Source organism: Schistocerca americana, chromosome 5 (genome assembly GCF_021461395.2).
Source record: "Schistocerca americana isolate TAMUIC-IGC-003095 chromosome 5, iqSchAmer2.1, whole genome shotgun sequence".
In the NCBI taxonomy this organism is placed as follows: domain Eukaryota; kingdom Metazoa; phylum Arthropoda; class Insecta; order Orthoptera; family Acrididae; genus Schistocerca; species Schistocerca americana.
In genome coordinates, this window is record NC_060123.1 from 182,873,220 (window position 1) to 182,898,124 (window position 24,905).

At 38.4% G+C, this 24,905-nt stretch overlaps 1 protein-coding gene across 2 annotated transcripts in view; it reads right to left on the reverse strand.

Annotated features, from left to right (window-relative positions):
* The window catches only part of LOC124615398 (methyltransferase-like protein 25B), a 95,364-nt gene that overhangs the window by 34,021 nt on the left and 36,438 nt on the right, over positions 1-24,905 (reverse strand). For both annotated transcript variants that reach the window (XM_047143234.1, XM_047143233.1), the window contains one exon: positions 9,357-9,501. In XM_047143234.1, coding sequence (XP_046999190.1) covers positions 9,357-9,501 — 145 coding nt within the window. The remainder of the gene's footprint in view (positions 1-9,356; positions 9,502-24,905) is intronic.

Genomic DNA, 24,905 nt, shown 5'->3' on the forward strand with positions numbered 1-24,905 from the left:
CATAAACACAATATCAAGTGCGTTTTCTGTCCATCCAGCAAGATCGGGGGACTGGTGGGAAATGTCAATGACGATATGGGTTTGCAGAAACCAGGGATTTATAATATACCTTGCCAATGTGGCATGTCCTACATTGGCCAGACGACAAGAACAGTAGATATCTGGTGCAAGGAACATTAGAGGCACACCCGATTAATACAGGCAACAAAATCAGCCATTGCTGAACACTGCCTAGAACTAGGTTATGCTATGAATTATGAAGAAACTGAGTTTCTAGCACAGACGGCCAGATTTTGGGACAGTGTAATAAGGGAGTCAATAGAGATAAAAGTGACCGATAATCTCATGAACCGTGACACGGGGTACCAGCTAAGTACAGCCTGGGATCCTGCTCTGGAATTGCTGAAGAAGCAATGGGGACAGCTGCAGCACTCCACAAATAGAAGAACTGAATGCGTAGACATGGAGAACGATCCCCATAGAGAGATCCAGGCGCACCAGGCCGAATATGGAACACCCAGGGTCGGGACTGATGGGCGTGGACTGCAGAGGGAACATCTAGAACCGCAGCGGACCGAAAATGGGATGGCAACGCTCCAGCAGATCACAGTGAGTGGGAAAGGACCACAGGGAGAATGCCTGGTACCACAGATGGGATTCCAGACCGAAGATGGAACACCTAGGAGTGTGTCTGGTGGGCGCGGACCGCAAAGAGAACACCCAGGACTGCAGCGGACGGAAAAGGGAATGGCAATGCTCCAAAAGACCGCATTGAGCGGGCGCGGACCGCAGAGAGAGCGTCTGGTGGAGGGGGAAGGCCACAGGCATAAATACTGGACCAGGTCCATTCGAGTAGTAGTCTCAGGTCGCACCTGATAAAGGTAACGAGTTACACTACCAAAATATCGTGCAAGTACGATGCTGATATCCGGCAGAACACGACGCTGATATCCGGCAGAACACTCGACAACCCAAGATGTCATTAGATCGCCGGGAAAGCCTGAAGTATTACACAATATGACTCCTTATTTATTATACTGTAACAATGTCATCAGAGAATCAGAACTAGGCATGCTATGACTGATTTTGGATGACCAGAAAGGATTCTTTAAATGGCCCATGAAGAAGTTGGTTAGGTAAGTGCCATTCAAGTGCTCTCAATAGTGTCACAGCTTTGTTTGCAGAGGGTACATTTAAAGAAGACAGTTACTGGAGACGATATTACCGAGACTATTATGAAAGAACTAGTGGGTTCAGAATCTGCTAAACTACGCCACAGACACAAAGGATTCCCAGTGGGAATATGAGTTCCACATGGTACAAACACAGAAAATGCAGAGAGCAAGTGGAAAAAGATAAAAAGATGTTTGTCTCTATAATATGTGAGGGTAGGTTGCAGGCAATAGACTGAAGTGAGGTTCTTTTAGAGGGGGCAAAGTAATTAGTCACAAAGGAATGTCCTGGGTAGCTTAGTTTACAGGTCTTGAGAAGCACGTAGAAAAATGGAAGCCCAGAAAGTTGAAGGAATGAGGAACAATCCAGGAAAAATCTTTGTGAAGAGGCTAGGGATCTGATGAGGGATTGGAAGTTATATTGCTGGACTTCTAGAATGGGGTCACTATAAAAGGGGTTTGTAAGAGGATTTGTTCAAAAGCTGGCAGAGGTAATTGTTGAAATTCAGAATGACAGTGATGACAGCATTTTATGCAATGAAGAGAGGTGCAGGTGGTAGTTCTTTCAGTGTTAATGAAGTATGACTGGAAAGGGATCACTGAAGAAGAGGTTTGTAAGAGGATCTGTTGAAAAGATGGCAGAATCCCTCTGTGAGGTAATCACTGAAGTTTACGACTGTGATGGCATCTTTTCCTGCAATGAAGAGAGGTATAGGTGCTAGCTCTTTCAGTGCTTGGTTGGAAAGACACCAGAATCAACATCAACACTTTCTATTAAAAAAAAAAAAAACAGGCTGTTATAATGTTTGCTTCCAAATGACATTGATCAGAGCTGCATTTGTAGAAGAGAAATTGTCCATGATTTACATCTTCTTCTCACATTTTTCCTTTATTTCATCCTTTTGGTGTCACTGGGCACATGAATGGTCCTTCACGCCTCAATATCTTATATTATTGAGACTTTTAATCTCCTATTATAGAAATTGGCATTCTGATTTTGTGCCATGGCTGTGGTTCCACCATTACATCATCTTATAACAGGTGCAACATAAGTCTGAGCCTACAGATTTTTTTGGATAACTTGTCTGCATAATTTTTTATTCACTCTTCAACCATTTCCATTACAACTGATACATGGTGAACTGCACAGGCCATATTGCATCATTCTGATTACATTGTATCACAGTTATTGTTCTAATGCAGACAACACAGACTATCAAATTACATCAGTACAGGGAATCGAACACAAGTAAAAGGCATGCATAACTAATTAATTAATTTAGCCACATTAAATCAATAATTACCTTATAAATATACCTCACACGGAGATTTCAATGTCAGAAAAAACCTATCTGCACAAAATGCAAATGGATGACTTGAATAAGTACATATTTTTAAAATTTTATTTTTTAGGGGAAAAGTAGTTATTTTTAATTTTAAATGTTATTCATATTGTCGTCTTCTTGCAAACCCAGTTCAATCAAACAACTCTGAGTAATATTCACAAATTAAAAGAACAGGCATTCCGCAACGGACTCCTTTTAAACTTATATGCAATTATGTTATAAACTGGTATTCAGCAAAGAACAGTGACAGTCAAAATGTATTTTGACTTATGATTGATCACACAGATTCTCAAATAGAACTGCTACAGGACAGCTGTGATAGTTGTTATTGAGCTCTTGTATAAACCAGATGTGTGTTTAATACTGCTGTTCAATGATTCTAATGAGAACATTCATACTCAGACAATGCCACCGAGTAAAAGATATGTATCTTTATTTATCTAAATGTGGACTTCACTGCACTTGGGGCATTTGTCAGATGTATTTCAACATAAAAATGCCATGGAAATGTTTAAGAACACTCAATCAGAAAAAGTTTTATTCTGAGCTACTGATGTTAATGAAAAATGATTTAAGCTTTTACAAACTGATTTTTGCATATGAAAATCATTTTAAAGAGCAAAACCAATTTAATTGCCAAAATAAATTTGTCACCGTATTTGAATGTAATTATTTTCTGTTTTCTTGTGCCCACAGTCCAACAATATTTAGAAAGGCAACACTTTATGCCTGGACTGTTATTAAATGTATTATTCACTAGCATGATTTTGGTCTGTTAAGCCAGACTCAACCGACATGTAACAACATTAGTGCTTAAAGATCAGTTAAACATTATGAACACATTCTGTTCCCAAACATATTTGGTGAAAATAAAATTACTATTACCTTTTTTTCACAAAATTATCTCTTCTTTCTTCCCTATGAAATGCACAATGCATGTCATCTTTTTAAGAGGGCATTGTCCTCATGTCAACCACGTTTACATATTTCATAAGTTGACACCTGATTATATGCATTTGTATATTCTGCTCCTTTTCACCAGTTATTGCTTATTTCAACTAAAAACTAGTGACAATGCCTATTTTCACTCTATGTTTACAATATTATAAAAAATTAAATGGGCGCTCTCTAGCTCGATCTAGTTTTGATTTCTCACTGATTGACCATGACCTAGAATGCTTGCAATTGCTAACCGAGAGGCCACTGCAAAATTGTCCTAACTACTGACGATCCCTAGCTTGATCTAGTCTTGATGTCTCAAAGATTGACAGCGACCTAGAACTGCGTGCAATTGCTAACTGAGAGGCCACTGCCTAGTGAAAACATTACAGAAGAGGAACAAGAACAGGCAGACATAGTCAATGCTCCTCTGCCCACGCTCCCAGTTAATCCCCTCCACTGTCATACCATACACATCGGCAACAATTAAATTAAACTACGCAAGCTTTTAGTCACATCTCCATTGTTTCAGTTTAGCTTTCTGTTTACTTGTACACAGTTTGAATGTGTTTATGACGTGTAGTGTGTAACATGTTGTGCGCCATGCTGCTCGAAAAAAGAAACATCGTTTCGTGGATAGCTGACAATCCTGGAACATTTACATAAGACAGAATTGTTTTATATTGTTGAGTTTGTGAGAAAAATGTTTCGTACAAAAAAAGGTTTCAAATAGACCAGCATGTCGAGACAAATCTTCATATCGCAGGGATGCAGAAGAAAGGTCCACAGCAACAACTTCTGACAACAGCAAGTTGCAGTAGCAGGGATTTGTCCAAAGGTAACCAAAAAAGTCAGTTTAACATGGATCTATGTGAAGCATTCATTGCAAGCAATATTCGTCTTCACAAACTTACAAATCCTGTCCTCAAAGGCTTCCTGCAAATATTGCTTAAATGAAAATATACCAGGTGGATCAACATTGCGTAAAAATTAAATACCAACAATTTACGTAAATGTTCTAGAAGAAATATGCAATGAACTCGAGGACAGCATTATCTGTATTTCAGTTGACAAAGGTACAGACACTTGTGGCCATTACATTGCAACTTTAATTGTTGGTGCTTTAAAAGAAGAGCCTTCTTCTTCCTATTTAGCGGTCTGCAAAGAACTTGAAAAAGTAAATCATTCTACGATCACCAGATTTGCGAATGAGGGTACTAGAAAAATATTTCCAGAATCTTCTGCAGATGAAAGGGTGTTTGTGTTTATTTCAGATGCTGCTCCCAATATGATCAAAACAGAAAAAGCCCTCCAAGTATTTTATCCCTATTTGATGCATGTGATGCGATTTGCTCATAGAGTACAGAAGTGAATGTAAACAAATTAATTTCATCCACAAAGAAAGTGTTTCAAAATGTTCCTGCTCGAGTCAAAAGACCTACAAAGAAAAACTACTAAATATGCCTTTACCTCCCGAACCAGTGGTAACTCACTGGAGTACATGGGTCAAAGCAGTGTTGTTACACAATGAACATTTCGAAGCCATTAGAGGGGTAGTAAACGACTTTGATAGTGCAGAGGCTTTGGCAATTTGCCAGTTCAAGGAAGCTTTCAATCACTCAGGTATTAAAAAAAGACGTTGCTGTGATTAGCACTCATTTTTCCCATATACTGGCAAGTATTAGAAAGCTCGAAACTCAAGATTTGGTGTTGAATGTATCTATTCAGTTAAGGATAAAATTATTCTAGTGAGATCCTCATTGACGAAAGTATTCGCAAGAAAACTTAAAAAACAGTTTGAAAATATTTTAAATAACCCCGGCTTTGAACCCTTGTGCCAAATTGATAGTTTTATTAATGGGATGAGTGAACTTTTACCAGAAACAATAAGTGCCAACATAGCATCCAAATTCAAATACTGCCCATTTACTTCAGTTGATGTTGAACAGCCTTTTTCTGCTTACAAAAATGTTTCGAATGATCAAAGACATAGTCTTACTACCGAACATTTGGAACGGCACTTGGTCGTTTATATTTACAATAGTAGAAAAATGTAAAACAACTTGTAAAAATGCTTTGCTCCAATAGTATTAATTAAAAGTTAATACTGATCAAAAAAATTCATGATTGTATGTTATTTTTTAAATAAAATACTATAGACTTTTTGAACATGCCGCTCTGTGTGCAATATACCTTGAAGTTGGTCCTGTACATACTGACTGTTTCGCTACGACTCACTCGCATCACATCTGCTAGTTACTGACAACAGCAGCAAACAAGGAACTATTCTTGAAATACGGTATGTGTCCCCATTTTGCAACTTCTGAGAAAATAATCCCAGAAAGGCCCCCTTCCTAACCTCTACCAGAAAGTATTCACAAAATGATATCAGCATTCTAAATGTACTGATTTTTCACATGGCCAGTGTTCTTCCTCATACCTGATATGCACAGCTTCGACCTTGAGATATAATGCATGCAGTAACTATCATGTTTTTTAATTATTTGATCTTGGATATTACAACACTTTTCATGCATTTTTAAGCATTTTTCATGCATATTTTAAGGTTTTTATGATGTGCATAATCCAGTCTCTAATCATAAGTACATGACATTTTTACAGTTGAGAACAAAATGTATTCTTAAAGACGCTGTCATAGCTGTCGCCTGAGGATGCCATTTCTTAATTTTTAGATCATCTGTCCTCTGAATGCTTTGACGCTGCCCGCCATGACTTCTTCTCCTGGCCCCCTTTTCATCTCAGCGTGGCATTTACACCCAATGTCCTCAATTATTTGTTGAATATATTTCAATTTCTGTCTTCCCCCAACAGTTTTTACCCTCGACAGTAACCTCTTGTATCACAGAAGTTATTCCATCATCTTTTAACACATCCATTCCTTTCTTCTTTTCAGTGTTTACCACAGTGTGGAGAACCTCCTCTGTTGCAACATCAGTGTGTATTGATGTTGTTGGCATTGTTTTGCAGTCAGTTGTGATGAGAATAATCTTATCACTGAATTGTTCAAACACTCTGCCCTACCTTCCTATTCATAACAAATCCTACTCCCATTATACCTTTTTATGCTGCTGTTGATATTACCCTATATTTGTCTGAGCACAAATCCTGAACTTCCTTGCATTTCACTTCACTGACTCCCACAATTTCTAGATTGAGCCTTTGCATTTCCATTTCCAGATTTTCTACCTTCCCTACCACATTCAGACTTCTGATATTCCACTTTCCAACTTGTAGAATTTGACTAGCAGAATTTTAGTGCTTTGTTTGTTACTCCACCTTTTTCTTCCGGTTCCCTTCCCCTTGGGAAACTAACCCAGAATCCTTTGCAAGTGGAGAGATCATCATGACACTTTTTCAGTCACAGGCCACATGTCCTGTGGATATTACCTGTTTTTAAGCAGTAGTTTCCAGTGCCTTGTTCATTCTCATACCACTGATCACTGCTGAGTCTTTCACCATTTAGGGGCAATTTCTCACTCCAGTGGTAAGAGCCATGAACCACTGTTCGCCCTCTTTGACAAGGTCATTGGCAGATGAGAGGTGACTACTCATGCTGGAAGTTTCAGCCACCACAGACAGCGATTTTTATACAGCTTTTACTGGAATCAAAATCGGGATCTAGGATTTAAAAAAATCATTCTTCCTAAAAGCTGAACTTCAGCTTCCTATTAGTACCAGCCAGAATCACATTATGCCAGAAATGCATAATAGGCCAAAATCACAATTGTGAATAAACACATTTAATAACACTCCAGGCAGACAATATAATTTCTAAAATTATTTGGATGTCCTACAGAATACTACCTTCCTGCTATGTGAGCCACGCATGCAAGCAAATGGGGCTAAGAAATGAGTAATTTATAGAAGTCACGAAAAGTATAGATTGATAATCACTGTAAAGATGACATGTTGAGTTGCAGACAGGCACAACAAAAAGACTTACACAATGAGCTTTTGGCCAAAGCCTTTTTCAGAAATGAAAACACAAAACACATTCACACAAGCAGGCACACCTCATGCACACATGACCGCTATCTCCAGCCGCTGTGGACAGAATGCAACTGTCACACTGAACGAAAGCAATAATATGAAGTGCGGCAGGGAAGAAGGAGGGTAACACATTTGTAAATTATTGGTGTAGTGAAAGATTGGGTAATTACCTGAATGTTGCAACAAACTAAGATTATATGCTGCACTAAAACTTGAATATGGCCACCTTCGTTTCTCAGTAAATACCCTAATAGATAAGAAGTTCTACTCTATTTGTAGATTTGTAATTTCATAATTTTTCTTACAATACTGCACTGGTTCTGTTTCTTTAGTTCAAGGAATTAGATAACCTTTCTTTGAAAGAGATAAAATAATTAATTCCTTCAACATCCTCAAGAAATATGGTGTAGAATATAATGTGGCCATCAATGAAGTCAGACTGCATGTGTTGAGCAACATCACCAACCAAAGAAGCAAAGATAAACTCTACCTTAAAATCAAATGCAAATCATAAAAACAGCAACATAAAGAATTAAAATGTTTGTACTTAAAAAGTTCTGACGGTTTGTCCTGGCTGGTACTAATGTTTAACCAAGTTCAACTTTTAGTAAGAATTATTCTTTATTTGAATGCAATGAGAGAGAGAGAGAGAGAGAGAGAGAGAGAGAGAGAGAGAGAGAGAGACGCAAAGTGCTTACAGGGAGGAGAGTTTGCTACACAAACGGAAATGAGTTCAAGGCATAGTTATACAAAGTTTCAGAAATTTGTAACTATTTCTTGCATTCTATTATGGAATTAAAGTGAAAGAGAACATATTGATGTTATGATAGTGAGTTGCTCCAAACAGCCCCCAAATCACTACCAGCATTTAAACTAAAAACTTTTATTTGCACAGGAAAAATTATTGTTACGTGTGGTCTTTAGGAGATGATATGGTTTTGCCTGTTCTGAGCCAAGAAGCAACTCAGCATAGTTAAAGGAAGTACACAGTAATAGTAGTAGTAGTAGTAGTATGTTATTCTGTCTTACGGCAGGTCTTGTCATGGGTTAAGCCTCTTCCACTTTTGTCTGTCCATAGCTAGTCTTTTCATTTCTGAATATTTGTCCCCTTTGATATTGTCCAGCATTTGATATCTTCTTTTTGCTCTTCCCCTTTTCCCCTCCACCATTCCTTCTATTCCTTCCTTCAATAAACAGTCCCTCCTCAAACAATGTCCAATCCAGTTCCGTTTTCTCTCTCTGATGACTTTCAGCATGTTTCTTTCTTCTCCAACTCTTCTTAATAATTCTTCATACCTTACTCGGTCTTTCCATTTCACTTTTTCCATTCTTCTCCATATCCAAATCTCTAGCACCTCCAATCTTCTTTCACCTTCCTTCCTCAATGTCCAGGTCTCCACGCTGAACAGTGCAACGCCAGTCTTTTCCTCAGATCTTTGTTTAGTGGTTCATAAATTAATTTCTGTTTCCTCTTGAATCATTCTTTTGTCATTGCAATTCTTTTTCTAATTTCTGTTGAGCAATACATATCATCCATTATTACAATTCCCAAGTAATTGAAGTTATTCACTTGCTCTATTTCGTCTCTGCCTATTTTCATGCAGCATTTTCTCCCCTTTCCTCCAATTACCATACTTTTCGTACATAGGTAGGATAAAAACAGATTATTGTGGAACAGAGACACAGCATATTTTTCCACTTTTTCAAAAAAAAAAAAAAAACAGCCACCCCACAAACAGGGCACAAAGCTGGGATTTAGGCATACAAAGAACTGAAAATCATTCTATCATTTATGTGGACACATCTGCTCAGGCAACCACTTTGAATATGTATTCTAGCAATTACCTAGTGTGTGTCCAAGACCTAATTACCTGCAAAAAGTACTTACTTTTAAATTCTCATAATCGCCAGCATGAAGACGATCTCTGTATGTCTCTATTGCATGGCATGCTATTTCACGTGCTTCAAAACTCAACATATGTGGCCTCTTGGATACAAAAGTGCTTAGTGGATAGCCCATGAACTTTGGTGTACTGTAATCAATACAAAGTTTTGATTAATAATACACATCACTATTATTTTTTGTCATTATCTATAATGACAAAAAAGTAAACCAGAAGAAATGGTGATTAACAATGGCTGATGGTCTGCTGAAGATAGACGACTGAAATATAAAATTTGAAGAAAAAGTAAAATATGGTGAAAATTACAGCACGAAACATAAAAGCAAAACTTTAAATCAATACACATATGTGGAAAACTGGCATCAAATACAGTATGTTTTCCACATATCTCTCTAAACCACTGAATTGATTTTAACCAAATTTGGCACACATACTATCTTTCAGTAAGTACTGTTGGGGTAAGGCCTACTGATAGTGAAGTTGGCCTAAGTTGATCCCTGATAGCTGGCAGCCCTGTTGTTAGCTTTCAACTATGAAACGCAAATGGCTGCAGCAAATGCAGTAGTTGTCTATAGAGCTCCAGCGACACAGAGCCATTGCCGTATAGATGTTTAGAAAATTGCATAATGTGACTAGTTGTCGCAGGCGCATGGAGCTTCTGTGTCCAGCCCATTTTGCAACTGTCAGGGATCTTCTTATAGTGCCTTGATTACAGCTCTCATAGGTTTGCAGGTGAGAAGGGCTGCCCTGCACAACAGGAGTGTTGAGCAGGTAGCATCAGAAAGTGTTCCAGGGGCTATGTCCGCTGATGGGAACTGCTGAGCAAAGAGAAGAGGTAGGAGGAGGTGATGGAAAGAGGGGGGTAGAAGGAAATGGACGGAGAGTGGGGGAGGAGGAGATGGTCAAAGAGAAAAGGGGAGGAAAAATTGGACAGAGACAGTGGTAGTGGGCAAACAGAAAAAGGGGGGGGGGGAGGGAAGAGATGGACACAAAGTGGTGGAGGAGCACATAGACAGAGAGATCTGGTAGGAAGATATAAACTGAATGAGAGAAGGAAGAGATGACAGACAGAGGCAGGAGGTGGGTGAGATTGACAAACATTGGGGGAGCAGGAGATGGATAGAGAAAGGGAGAGTTGGAGAGTGGGGAGGAGGATTCTGATAGAGAGAGGGGAAGGAGCAAAATAACCACACCCAGCATTGAAAAATAATTGCTAAAAGAGAGAGAGAGAGATATTTTTAAGACATAATTTTATAATTATGTTAAGCAATGGCTTCATTTGGAGGATGACAACAGAAAACATGAAAAAGTAAAGCAAATATGTGCACAAGCGGCAATGAAGGAGATAGCACTCTCAATTCAGCATTATGAGAAAAATACAATCAGTATGAAACTAAATGTTTAAATTCAAATCTCAGAGTGCTGATGACAAGGCACAGGTAAGTAGTAGGCCAAACATGAAAACATATACAAAGTTGAGTCTGAAATCTTCCAACCACTTCTGCGCTGCTGGGCATGAAAAATTGTGTTAATGCATGTAGATCCTGCCATCATGCTTGTGATGCTAGCACTGAAGCAACTTTTTACAGCTACATAAACTCATAAATGGGTGATATCAAAATAACCACACCCAGCATTGAAAAATAATTGCTAATACTAACTAAACAATGTGCCAGAACTCTGATCACACACACAAAAAAAACTGGGTGTGACCCAATGAAGCTTAACAGGATACAAATATTTTCAATAAATATAAGTGATTTATCGTGTAGGATTAACAACACTCTCAGGTTACTCCTAGAGGATGCAGATGTCTACAAAATTCTGTCATTTTTGGATGGTTTAATGAAGAAAGGAAGGAAGATTAGAGTTTGACATCCCGCTGACAGCAAGGTCATTAGAGGTGGGCACAAGCTTGGATTATGAAAGAAAGTGGAAGGAAATCGACTGCCTTTTCAAAGGAACCATTCCAGCATTTGCTTGGAGTAATTTAAGGAAACCACAGAAAACCTAATTTGGATGGTCAAACGGTGGTCTGAACTGTCATCCACCCAAATGTGGGTCCACTGGGCTAATGGGTAATTTAAGAAAACATAGAAAGAATTGGGCAATATTTCTTCTAAGTGTACAGACTGGCAGCTCCCTCTTGACTGGTAAATGCTAGGTAATACCCACAAACACAAAAAAGAATCTATAGTTTATAATTATAGCATTGGTGCCAAACTTTTGGAGCCTCTCATAGTGTTTGAATATCTAAGTAGTAACAATATGAAATTTAATGAACTTGTGAAAGCAGTAGCATGAATGAGAGATGTGGAGGGTTTTCCCATTAGATGCTAGACAACTTTAGCAACCTTCTTCAGTAAATCACATTGAAGACTAGTGTGATTTACTCTGGAGAACTGTCCCAATGTTTAGTGTCCTTGACAAGTTTGTCTTGCACCAGATGTCCAGCGAATTCAGTAAAGACCTGCCAGATTCATATATCCCTTACGGAAGCTTGTCACAGATGCTCAGTGAACTGAAATGGCATTGCTAGTTTCATTGTATATTTTATATCAAGCTAGATACAAACACAAGTTGTTCTTTACACACAAGATAGGTCAGTTACATTACGCGGTGCTCGGAATAAAGTGAACAGGTGTGGAACACTTTCACAAACAGTATAAGCTGGGTGTTGGTGATGCATGGTTTCACCCAGGGAGTTCGAAGTCAACAATTCTACAATGGAGATCAAGCCTGTTATAAGCAACATATCAAATGCCCTAGAATAAAAGTCCACAGTGAGGTTACCAACACAATATGTAATGGTGTGTAAAGGAGCGCTTCATGTAGAGTATGTGAACAGGTTTCCTGACTATGGTGCCTGCAGATTTAATGTGGGCAAGAAACCAGAGTTTGCCGATATCAGTCACACCTCCTGCCAGCGTCTGCTGACTCACATCTCAATGTCCATGCCCTGCCCCCTATAGAGGCTACTAAACGATCCTCCTCAACATTTGGGGAGAGATACAACAGTATATCTCGTGCAAGGATCATGAAAATACGATAATGATAGTACATATGGAGGCACACCAACAGCCATTTTTTCCTTTGTCTTTGCGAAAACAAGAAATGGAAAGGAAGGGGCTAATATATGTACAATGTACCCTCCACAATGCCACTGTACAATTGTTTACAGAGGATACACAGGATACCAACAATCTCACAAGAGGATGTAGACAAGGGTCACTAGATGAAACTATACATATCAGTACATATACCCAGAAACATGCATTTTCTCCATAAAAAGTAACAATAAAATCTTCTATGTTCTTAACTCTTGCACTGCAAGCGATGTTCCTTTGGCAGTACATGTCAAAAATTTCCCTACATGACAATCACCATATTTGTCGTACAAACTGTATCCACACATTAAGTTTTGATGCACATATAAGGTGTATATGCAGGCAAGGAAAAAAAGTCCCAGATTTCTTGGTTAAAAAGAACTTTTCCCAGGTGAAAATACACTTCTTCCTATCTTCTGAGCAGGAAATTCTTCTAAGTGGCTGGTCCTCAATTTGTTGAGTTTTAAATGAGAGTCAAATGCTCTGTGATTTAAGAGATTCATCCAACATTCTCACACGTAACATAATTCATCTTGCGTAAAAGGAAATTTATTTTGAGGGTAACGCTTTTCGAAGCACAATTCAGAATATTTTCCCACAACCTGTTAGAAATACGTTCATTTCAGGAGCTGCCAGAGAGCAGCAGAAAACAGGCGTTACTGCACGTGGGCAGTTACTATGACATAGGAAGCCCATATAAAGGCTGTTTAAAAATGAACATACTGGTTTTAAGGTGTTGTAGCATTTATTATGTTCAATTTACAATTGTAAATAATACACCAAATGAAAGAACAACTCAAACAGTTTTGTTTGTATACCTGTGCGCACTGGGAAGAGTAGGGAGTGACAAAAAGTGACTAAAAAAAGTGTTAAACGAGTGCGAGTCTTTCAAGCTTAGCCCTAAGAAATATCCCCGGGAGACTTTATGGGCCTTTATTTTTCGATGAATCAATTGTAACTTATGTTTCTTATCTTGATGTGCTACAGCTATGGCCCGTGTCTCAACAGGGAGAAGCTGAACAACACATCTTTATTTCGGAGCAAGATGGTGAACCGCCTCACTGGCATAGCTCAGTACACAACTGGTTAAACAACGTTGTATCCGACTGGTGGATTGGGCGTAAGGGGCCAGTTGACACAGCATTTTATGCATGACTTCCATGTTCACACATGATCTGATGTGATCATGTGTATGTGCCTCTGATACCAGCTGATCTTCCGTCTTTAGAAACAGTTTATTGCAACAGTTATTCCTGATACACTGCACAAGGTTTCAGAACAACTCGCCCATTGACTCGATGTGTGATCAGTGTTCACACTGAACAATTGTAAGAAAAACCGTTTTTGTTTCTCTTTCATTTGGTGTGTTATTTATAACTGTAAGGTGAATGTAATATGTGCTATAAAGCCTTAAAACCCATATCTTCATTTCGAAAAACCTTGTATATACAGTATTAAGAGATCTTACATGACGTCATAAAGGAAATATATCATCATAGGATGCTAGAGCATCAGAATTTCGTAAACCATACTAAAAAGCATACTTCAGCTTAAAGTGCACGTTCATATGTCCAGATTCACACTGAAGTAGGCCCAAATTGATTTCAAGCTTTTCAGTGCGATTTCTGGGATACAAATTTTCTTGGAGTACCAGTACTGCATTATCTCATGCTTGGTTCTTTATTGTGGCATAATGCCATACATGCCAGAAGATGAAAATGTGCACATGAAATTCAGTGAAAAGTGAAACTACCCAATAGTGTTGAATGAAACACCTTGTTTCTAATAAACTGACTATCTTTGTGGAAAAGGTTGACAAAAATCACATTTATTTAGCAAACTGACAAAAATAACTTCATTGTTCTGCAAGGCGATTAATGCTTGACTCAGGGTGTATATGCTCTGAGACAACTGAGAAATCTGGGAAAAACCCAGGAATTTTTTCATCTGGGAGAAAACTAGGAAAAACCCCAGAAATCCCTGGCAAAACATGGAAATAAAATAAAATCAGAAAACTGAAACTAATAATATATTTCAGCCTTTCATAATTACAAGAATTTATTTTAATTCACTTGACAACCCTCAGCCACAGAAATCTGTTTTGTTTTCGTTTGATGTGAGAGCTGCAAATGAGGAGGAAACACCAAAATCACTAAACGTAAACGTGGCTCATGTGGAGACGGACTCCCTCCCCACTACAACCCAGACTGCTCAGCACATACATGAATCTGGCAGCTTGGGCGCACCAAAAATAAATAAATAAATAAATTTGCAGGATAGCATTTGGCTGCTTGTCACTACTGCTGATAAAGCTAACAGACGCACTTCAAGTAGCCGGAAGTGGGAACAGGTACTGCCCATACGCAACTCAACTGTGCATGCCAATGAGCCTGCTGGCAACTGCTAAAACAAACTTAATGTAAACAACTGTCACATCATGCTTATCGGCAGCACTTTACTGTTATGAAGAAATGCATTGTTTTTGTCCTAAAGGCTTTGACACTGTAGACTAAAGCAACGAAAGATTTTCAGAATTCTAAAAAATTCTGGGGGTTTTCCTGGTTTCCTGCCAGGTGAAAAAATTCATGTTTTTTTCCCAGATTTCCCAGTTGCCTCAGAGCATATACACCCTGGCATAATCAAAATGCTTGGTATGAAGTGGATCACTCCAATCACAACCATAACCTGTGGAATTAGCTCTTCGTTTGACCACACAGCAGTCACATAAACAAAACCACAGGAAGATCCACAAGAGAAAATCAAAAGGTTCATATTGAGTAACATTAGTGAGCAAGCACATGGTCCACCTCAAGCTCTCCATAATTTCCCGAATATAATGTTCATATAGTGTACTAAGGAGCTGAGCCCATGTTTCTTTGCATATTTTCAGCTATACCTCTACCTTTTTCAACGTTCTTCTAGTAAAAAAAGCAAGTGCCTCTAAACCTGTTGGTGAGGTGGAGGAATGTATGCCCATATCGAACTGTCATCAATTATATATGTCCATAGATTGGTGTCAGAAGCCACAGAAATGAGTGGAATCAGGTTTAACTTCATTCCAAATGTGGCTGTTTCCGCTGTTGAAAATAGATCTCTCACAAAGAAAAATTTGCTAAATTAGTGAATGGAATTTAACAATGAAAATAATCAATTTTTGAGAATATAATGTAATTGGATAGATAAAGAAATCTACACACCAAGTGGGGGTAGGAGAGCACACACATAAAAAAAGGTTTTACTTATGCAAGGTTTCGGAGTCATTAGCTCCTTATCCCAGCAGAAAAGTTGAAGGGGAAAGAAGAGGGGTGAAGGAAAATGACTGGAAGTCTCCTCTGACCCAGGATTCTGGGTAACTTTTTCTAACTCTACCCCTTTTCCTAAACCTCTCCTTTCTTTTCCTTCATCCCTCTTCCTTCCCCTTCAACCCTTCTCCCAGAAAAAGGAGCCACTGCTCCGAAAGCTTGCATAAGTAAAATTATTTTTTATGTATGTTTTCTCCTGCCACTGCTTGGTGAGTAAATTTTTTTTATCTATCCAGTTACATCATAGTGAATGGAATTTGCTTTGCAGACTGAGGAAATCCATACAATTGTGTAACAATCTAGAACATAATTTCCCATGTGATGCAAAACCTGTTGAGTCCATAGCCACTACATTCTGGTGGTATAAGTATGGACTTGCTGTTCATGTAGAACATTTTACACAGTACAGTGAGGCACAATCATATTGTGTGCAATGGTTCCTGTATTTATATTCAGGTCCTATTCAAGTCAATGAAATACATCCACTTCAAAGGTGACACTGTGTAGAGTCCTTGGAGCACCAAGTGATCTGTTGACTATGAATGTCCTTGTTCTCTTGGTCACTTCTGTACTGCAGCAAAAATCTGTATGTGCTGGCATCTCATGACATGGAAAACACTGCCAATACAGTTGTCAAGCTTCTCTCCAATTACGTTGCGTTTAACTATAAATTAAAAACATGTTGGTATATTCTGACCACACATATACAAGCTTACAAACTGTGGTACTGAACCATCTACATTAATGACTGAATGGCAAGTGATAACTGAATGCAAGAGAATTCTTGTAAAGAATCCCCCACCACCTTCCCTTCATTCACTCTACGTTCATGCCTTCGTATCTGCAGTCTTTTCCTCTGTTCTGTCTCCCCTTACCAGTCCACTCTTCGACATCACTGTGTGCTACATACAGCTCCTCTGCCTGTGCCAGAGGGGCTGACCAGTGCCACCCTCCAACCCTCCTCACTTCCTTTCACACCCCACTCACTCCACCTGATAAAACCCTTAAACCCCTCACCCAAGTCAATCCACAGTACTACAATGTTGTCAGTCAAGACAATTTATCTATGTAAGGCATACGTGTGTGTGTGTGGGGGGGGGGGGGGGGGAGGGGGGGGGGAGCATGTGTTGTGGGCACATTCACATGCACTTTGTAATAGTTAGCTTTGAAGGAGGACACTGTCCAAAAAATTAGCAACATTTTCAGTCCTGTTGATGTACCTACTGAACACCTCAACTACATGGTGAGTTGGTGTTCCTTCACTATTTCATTATTTGCTTACAAATCATTAATATTTTCATAAGAGTTAACAATGTGGCTTGATTTTGTCTTCTTATAACATGGAAACAGTTCATTTTCAGACAAACATCCCTACAAAAACTTTGTCAACAGAGCATCTTTTACAACCTCTACAAATGTTTAATGGGAATGGTGTAACATCACGAGTGCAGATACAGAATCAATCTGCAGGATATTAAGCATCTGTCCTAATTTAACAATCACAAAATACTGCATCAAAAGGAAAATTCATGTGAGAAAGCTATAACATGACTAAGAGATGGAATGGCTGGCTAGTACATACTTTTAGGAGGTGAGTGTCTAAGGACTGCTGATAGATGCGTATAAAGCAAAAACAACTATCCTCTATCCTAGCTTTCAGATCTGTTAGCTTCTTCTTCATGGAGGAAAATGAGATAGGCTGAGAGAGGTTAGAAAGCAGGAGTAAGTCACTTGTACTCTAGATTGCAAGGACAATGGAAGACAAAGGACCTGCCACCCCCCATCTTCACAAATGGACCCCCCTCAGCCTGGAGCCTGAGTGAACTGCCTTGCCTTTCTAACCTCAACCAACCTATCCCTCTTTCCTTCCTGTTGAAAGTTAGGATAGTTGTTCCTGCTTTTGAAGTGTGTCTACTGGCTGTTCTAAGAATTTCATCTCCTAACAGATAAGTATGATCCAGCCATCATGTTTCCTTGTAATCATAGGAAACTCGACAGTTATAAGCGACAGCATGCAATAGTACTCTGTTTTTTAGGTAGGAACACAGAGTGAAAACACAAGTGCAATTTACTCTTGAGAGTAAAATATGAACATTAAGAACTACACAAACATGCATGCAGCAGATTGATAAACCACATGGAAAAAGATGGATGAGAGGATGAATCAGTGACTTCCTTACATGAACTTGAGGTAGGAAGGTAGGCAGACAAAAGTCTTAATAATGTGGAATTATTTCCAAAGTCTGTTAGTTTCCTCTATATCTGGGCACCTGGTATATCTTTGTGGGTTTCTTACAAAATGAATGAAAACTTTGATATACTAAGATCCGTCCCTTTCCCACCAGATGTTTCCATTGTAGCATGTTTCACACGAGAACAATTGGCCAAGTGTGTTACTGCTTAGTAAACAATTTATTTTCCAGGCTAAGTTATTATTCTCAAAGAAACTTCAAGTAATAAGGCATCCTTGGAGAGATGCTGAGTACCACTGTGAAAACTACTACCTCTTAGGCTGAGTGCAAAATAAGAACAGTTATGGGGAAAAACAAAGTTACAAACTGGTGTGTGTGTGTGTGTGTGTGTGTGTGTTTTGCACTACTTGGGGAAAAAAGTTCAGTTTCTTTCCATGCAGAGGAAGCAAGCTTTTATTGGTAAGAACAGGAATATAGCCGAAGTTTCATATTGAAAATGTTTCACTCTACTAAAAGCAGCACAACTTGGCTAGTAGATTTGCTCAGAGATTAGTAATACCAGAAGACAATAACATAATCCTATAAACTTAAAATACTGAGTAACAATCACTCTTATTTCTTTAAATGTACAAGATTTTGGTATTATCAGCAGAATCTGCAAGGATTCAGAAAAACCAACTTCAATATTTTGATCTAGATCTTGAGACAGAAATTCAGGGTTGAAAATAAGTGTTCATAAAGCCATTATTTGTGTCTCACAGGTAATAGTGACCATTGGCAAGCTTTCTAGCTCCAAAGTTTTCTTTTGAAAATGTTGTACAGTCATTTAATCAGAATTTAGTGATCAGACATAATGTCATGTGTCAGATACCAACAGCACTGCAAGCACAGCATGCCAAAGAGAAAGGTGTATCCTGATTCTGCACGGTAGTGTAAATTAGTAAGTGATAACATAAGTATCCACCCTCCAGCTACACCACCATTACAAAACTCTATTCTTTACTATATTGAAATGGTAAACATGAGAAGAATTGCTGGCCAGTACTTAATTTTATGAGATGAAATGTTTACACTGCTGACATTAAAACTAAAGTGATGACATTAACCTAGCTTTTGGAATTAACAGTTCCTTCCCAGCATCAAGTGCACAGTCAACCCAATGAATTTAATCCACAATGTGAGGAGGATGTAGATTGGGCTGAAGGTGGTTCTGAGACACTGAGGGGCTGTTTTTCATAGCACAACCTGCGCCCACTTGTTCACGTTATCATGAACATGAACCATGAAGTTTATTTCAACATTCTCAGCGAACAAGTGTCGTTATTTCTTCTATATCACCATGATGAGTATGCCATGGATATATTGTATCCCAAGATGACAATGGTGGTGCCCACAGAGCAGCATGCATACTTAACTGTTTTGGCGAACACTTAGGTACTCAACTGGCTCACTATGTCACCCGATTTTAATTGGAACAGCAGGTGTAACATAGCAATCAACATCCCTACAATCACGTATCTTTATAAGAGTTGCTTCAGTTGGATACAGCATACCTGAAAAAATAACTTGTGGGCTCTCTTCCTCATCAAAGTGGGATCATTACCATGGCTGGGGGGGGGGGGGGGGGGGTGTTGTCTCATGGGGGTTATTAATTTTTTGGCCAGTGAAGTTTATTGTAAACTAGGGATGGAGTGAATTAAGAAGCAAACACACACAGATAAACCTACTCTATAGCATATAGGTTACATAAAAGATCAAATTATATCATTAAAATGGTTTTCTATCACAACTGATGAGGGAATGGTCCAGTCTCAGATGTGGAAACTTGATCCGCAATTTTTTGCATGAAAAGACTACAATCAAGCAAATACTGTCAAAATTTTAGCTCTTTTTAAAATGTTGAAAACTGCTATTATCACAGCCGGCCAGGTTGTTAGTGAGAAGTACTCTCCTAGTGGAGTCAGAGCAGTCTGCAGATGCACTTCATTACTAGAGCACAGCTGCGGCTGACAGCACGTTGGCTATAGTGGCTGGCACGAAAGTAGAGCCCTCAAGGTCACGACCGCTGCCTGCCGCCAACTGGAGCTGCGTGCTGTGATTTGCTCGCCTCTTGGCTTTGTCGCCATGTAGGTACTGTTAAAGGTGTGGTAGGTCAGAGCAGCTGAAAGCTCAGTGTTACCGTGCTATATCGAGTGTTCTCATCCGATCTCAGTGTCTTACTGTCTTTAGAAAGGTGCTTTGACATGTGTTTGGTGGTGAACAACAATGCAGGAGCAGTGGCCTACTTGTAGTACTCCTCCGGTCAGTGTGCATAAAGGGCAGAAAGACATTCGTAAGCAATCGAAAATTATCATATTGAATGTACTCAAGTTTTTTACTGATCTGGCTAACAATGAAGAAGCAAGGAATAACTCAAATTTTGCACAAATTCATAAACTTACTGCTAAAGCATGTGATGTCTCCAAGTGAAATGTAGGCCGTATTAGCAAATCTGTGTCATTGGCAGAATCTCCAGACGTGAATGAGTGTTTCAATTCTCCAAGAAAGGGACACGAATGTGAACGGAAATCAACCGACTTTGACGATTTTAACAAAGAGCTCGTGCGTAGAACTGTAGTTGGATACTACGGCAGAGGAGAGTAGCCAATGGGTAAAAAAAAATACAGGCTGAGCTCTGTGAAAAAATTAATTACTTGGGCTCAATGACCTCCGTTCTTCGTCTTCTCCATTCCCTTGGTTTCCGATTCAAGAAGTGTAATGATGGACGGAATTTCTTAATGGAACGCAGAGACATTGCAGCAGTGAGAGCAAAGTTCATGCATACACTGCACTTCTTGCGTGCTGAAGACACCAGGCCTGTAGTGTACTTGGATGAAACTTGGGTTTCACAGAACCAAGCCAGTTAGTATATATGGCGCAACTCGAAAGTAAACGACAGTTTGAAAGTGCCTACTGGTATTGGTGGCCAATTAATCATCACCCACGCTGGTTCATTAACCATAGGCTTCATACCAGAGGCCAAACTTGTTCCTCCTGTTGGAAAAAGTTCTTGCCAATCCAATTACCATTCAGAAATGAATAGAGAAGTTATTAAAAATTGGTTTATTCGACTGTTGTCTGCACTGTAAGAAGGGTCAATTATCGTGATGGATAATACAAACTACCACTCCATTCAGATAGAAAAGCTGCCACGTTCAAATTGGTGCAAGGCAGATAGCATGGAGTGGTTAAAGTGAAAGAATGTGTCATTTTCAGTTGATGAAATGAAGGCTGAACTCCTGTCTAAGGAAGAAATCGCAGGTGCCAAAAAGACTTACAAATTAGATCAACTGGCAAATGAAATGGGACACCAAGTGGTACGTCTACCACCACATCACAGCCAGTATAATCCCATTCAATTGATATGGGCCCAAGTAAAGTGAGAAGTAGCAAAAAGAAATACTACTTTCAATCTTGCTAATGTCGAGAAGCTAACACACAAAGCTCTTGACAATGTTACTCAGCAAGACTGGGAGAGGTGAGTAAAACACGCAGAAGCATTGCAAGAAACTGATTTCTTGAACCAGGGTTTAAGAGACACCATAGTGGAATCTGTGATGATACACCTAGCTGAAACAAGCGACAATGAATCTGAAGACACGACGGAGCCTGAAGATCCTTCAGTTTAGGTAAGTGCTGTCTATGTAAAAAGCTGACTTGACTTAAATGTTTGTCTATTCATTTCAGTTATAGAGAACATACTGCGAATGTTTTTCCCTTACAGTAGATGTCTGATTAATTTATCACAAGTGGCGGCAATTAGTTTACTCGACAGTAACTGTCAATTAAAAAAAGATTGTCAATTCTGCATTAATTAACAACAGTTTTTCCTGAAAACCTGCATCGAATGTCTTTACATTCAGACATAATCTTACTGCATTCGGTATATTTGTACATTCGAAATTTAACTCCTTTTTTTCATAGAAAGATTTACTAGCTGTTTCGTAGTGAGGGTAATGAAGTTCATAAAATGACAAAACATTGTGGTGCTTCTATATCATCTGTATACATAAACAGTGCCGTAACGTCAGAACAGACCCATCACCTATTCTGATTCTCCAGAAAGAGAATAGAACTCAATGATATTTGATGACTTTTACAAAAAGGTAGAACATAGAACTGTATTACTTTAGTATGACAGAGGATAGTATCCAATGGCTAGAGAAAAGCAGGGTAATGTCAGTGATAAAATTGATTATTCTGGCCAGTCACTTCAATGCACTGTCTTCTCTACCCGCTTGGTTTTTAATTCAGAAACTGTAATGATGGATGAAATTTGTAACACAAGACAGGGACATTGCAATAGTAAAAACGAGGTTTTTGCACACCAAGCGCATATTGTGTGCCGAGAATAATAGACTTACAGCAAATTTAAATAAAACTTGGGTTTCACAAAACTTTTCGAACAAATATTTTGCTCTATTTCAGTGAAAATATTGGCTTCAAAATAACTACAATTACTTTTGCATAACATATGTTGGCATTTTGAGTGATGGATGCAATGACGAAGGATATGTATTAGCCGCCAGTAAAATATTTTCGAGAAGTAGGGAATATTCTTGGTCATATTAAAGCAAGCCGTCCGAACAAAACTCTTGGCGACGACCAACAAAGACTTGCGCGCTGCTGCGCACAGAATATCATGGAAATAATTTGCCTCCATACGTGATACGATACAATAATGATGTCTGAAATGTTACCAAAAATAATTTTGTAGTTTTAGTAAAAACTTTCTCGAGGGAATTTTCTTCGCAGCCCTACAAAATGAAAATTCATCAGTGACTACATTTTTCGCTATGCAGTCGGCACAGTTTCACAGCTCTTATAATATTTTATTTTTATCTCGGAATACTTTTATATTTCCAAAATTAAACAAGCAGCATGTGCATCTGTAAACTTTGAGTATGTTTAGTGATTCTGTTACTACCACAGGTTGAAGTAAAAAATTGTTTCCCTCTAAAATTTCTTGTAATGGTAGTTTTCATTTTTTTCCCTAGCAGCTAGTGAGAATTTTCTTTTGGAAAGTACTCCACCATATTCTAGACTAAAAATAAGATGGCAAGGTGACCTTGAAGCCCTATTTTCGTGCCAGCCACTATAACACATAATATGACATAACATGATCTAATTTGCAAAGTTAACTTTATTTTTCAGTAGTAGTTGCTCTAAAACAACTGTTTACAACTAGAAATCTCTCAAATTTGCAACCCATTTAATGTAAAGAAACAACAAAAATTACCTGACCCTTTCGTGGTATCCTGAAGTGTTAAAAGTAGAGATAAAACTGTATTAATATTCATATATGCCTACTAACAGAACCTGACTTTGAGCAGGTTCTAAATTTTCACATTAATGTGGAATTCGATTAATATTCTAAGTCTCACAAAGAAGAAATATGAAGATTGACATCATCCATTTCTCCTGAAGACATTAATTCAAATGATGCTGACATCTTGATAGAAACTTTGGAAACATCAGAGGAAACTTGAAAAAACTACGACAGTTCAGGAAACTGCAGTTAGAGCGAAGATTTTTGGGTGATCGCGAGTCCAGAACAAGAATACCTTTTTAGTGCAAAGAAACAATATACTGTAATAGCTTTCAGTAACACGGAAAAGGCTGTGAACTTTTGCTTAAGGAAAGAAAGGAAGGAGCAGTATGCACAAGAAGTTCCATTTCATACAATATGAATGTGAATTGTACTAATGGAATACAGACTTACACATGGAATTAGTATGCACAAAATCAAAATTCGAAAAGTATTAAAGAAAAACTAGGGCAAAAATTTTAAACTGCATCTGACAAACAAAGTACTGTTACCAATGAAGACCCACAAAATTAGGCACTCTAAATTGAAATGGACATGAACATTAATGATTTCTAGGTTTCCTCAAGTTGGTTGAGCAGGTTCAAGAAATCTTACAGTACAGGATGCAGCAAAATTACAAGGTTTAGTTTCAAGTTAACATGTAGAGAAAATGGCAAACTGTAAAGAAATTCATATATGATCTGAAGACAAAGCTACTGTTATTTCCACAACTGTTATGTATAACGAGATCAGTCAGATTTTGTCAAAAAAGTGCATCCAAAATGCACTTTTATTTCTTAAGAACAAAAATTAGGAAAGGACTATACACATGCATAAATCTTTTAATTGATGTAACAAAGTCAAGTAAAATACGAAAGCATGATTTTTCAGCATTACAATTTAATCATTGTCATGCCAACAGCAAAAAATAATTCATTATTCATGCTGGACTCTTGGCCTGAACATATTGATATCTTTGTCTTTCAGGATGATAGTGGAAAGAGATTTTTGAGAAACTGATAGACAATATAATTTCCAATGGCTTTATGTCAATTCAGGTTTATCAGTGAAACAGTATTCCTAAACTTCAGTCATTTGTGCATGATCAATTTGCATTGGTATATTTTATGAATTTGATCAAGTTTGTCTGGAACGCAGCACAATATGCAAAACAATGCCTGGGACAATCTTCCTACTCTATTCAAATTTGGGCTGAATAAAACTAGAAATGTCTAGATGCATTACATTTTTTTGCAAAGTTGACCTGTTGAGTTGCAGACAGGCACAAAGAAAAGACTGAGGAAGGTTTTGGCTGAAAGCTACAATGTGTAACTGTCTTTTCATTATACCTATCTGCAACACAACAGGTCACCTTAATGGTGAGTAGCAATCATCGTTCGATTTTACATTTTTTTGTCTCAGGTGCATCTGTTGTACCGTAAATGTTTGTTTTTCTCACTCAACAGACACTTTGCATTTTTGTGAGGACTATAAGAAATGAACAAAGAACTGTTACATCATGAGTACAAAATCCAAAAATTATCACAATGATGTGCAGGGTGGTCCAAAAGTCTTTAAACAGCCT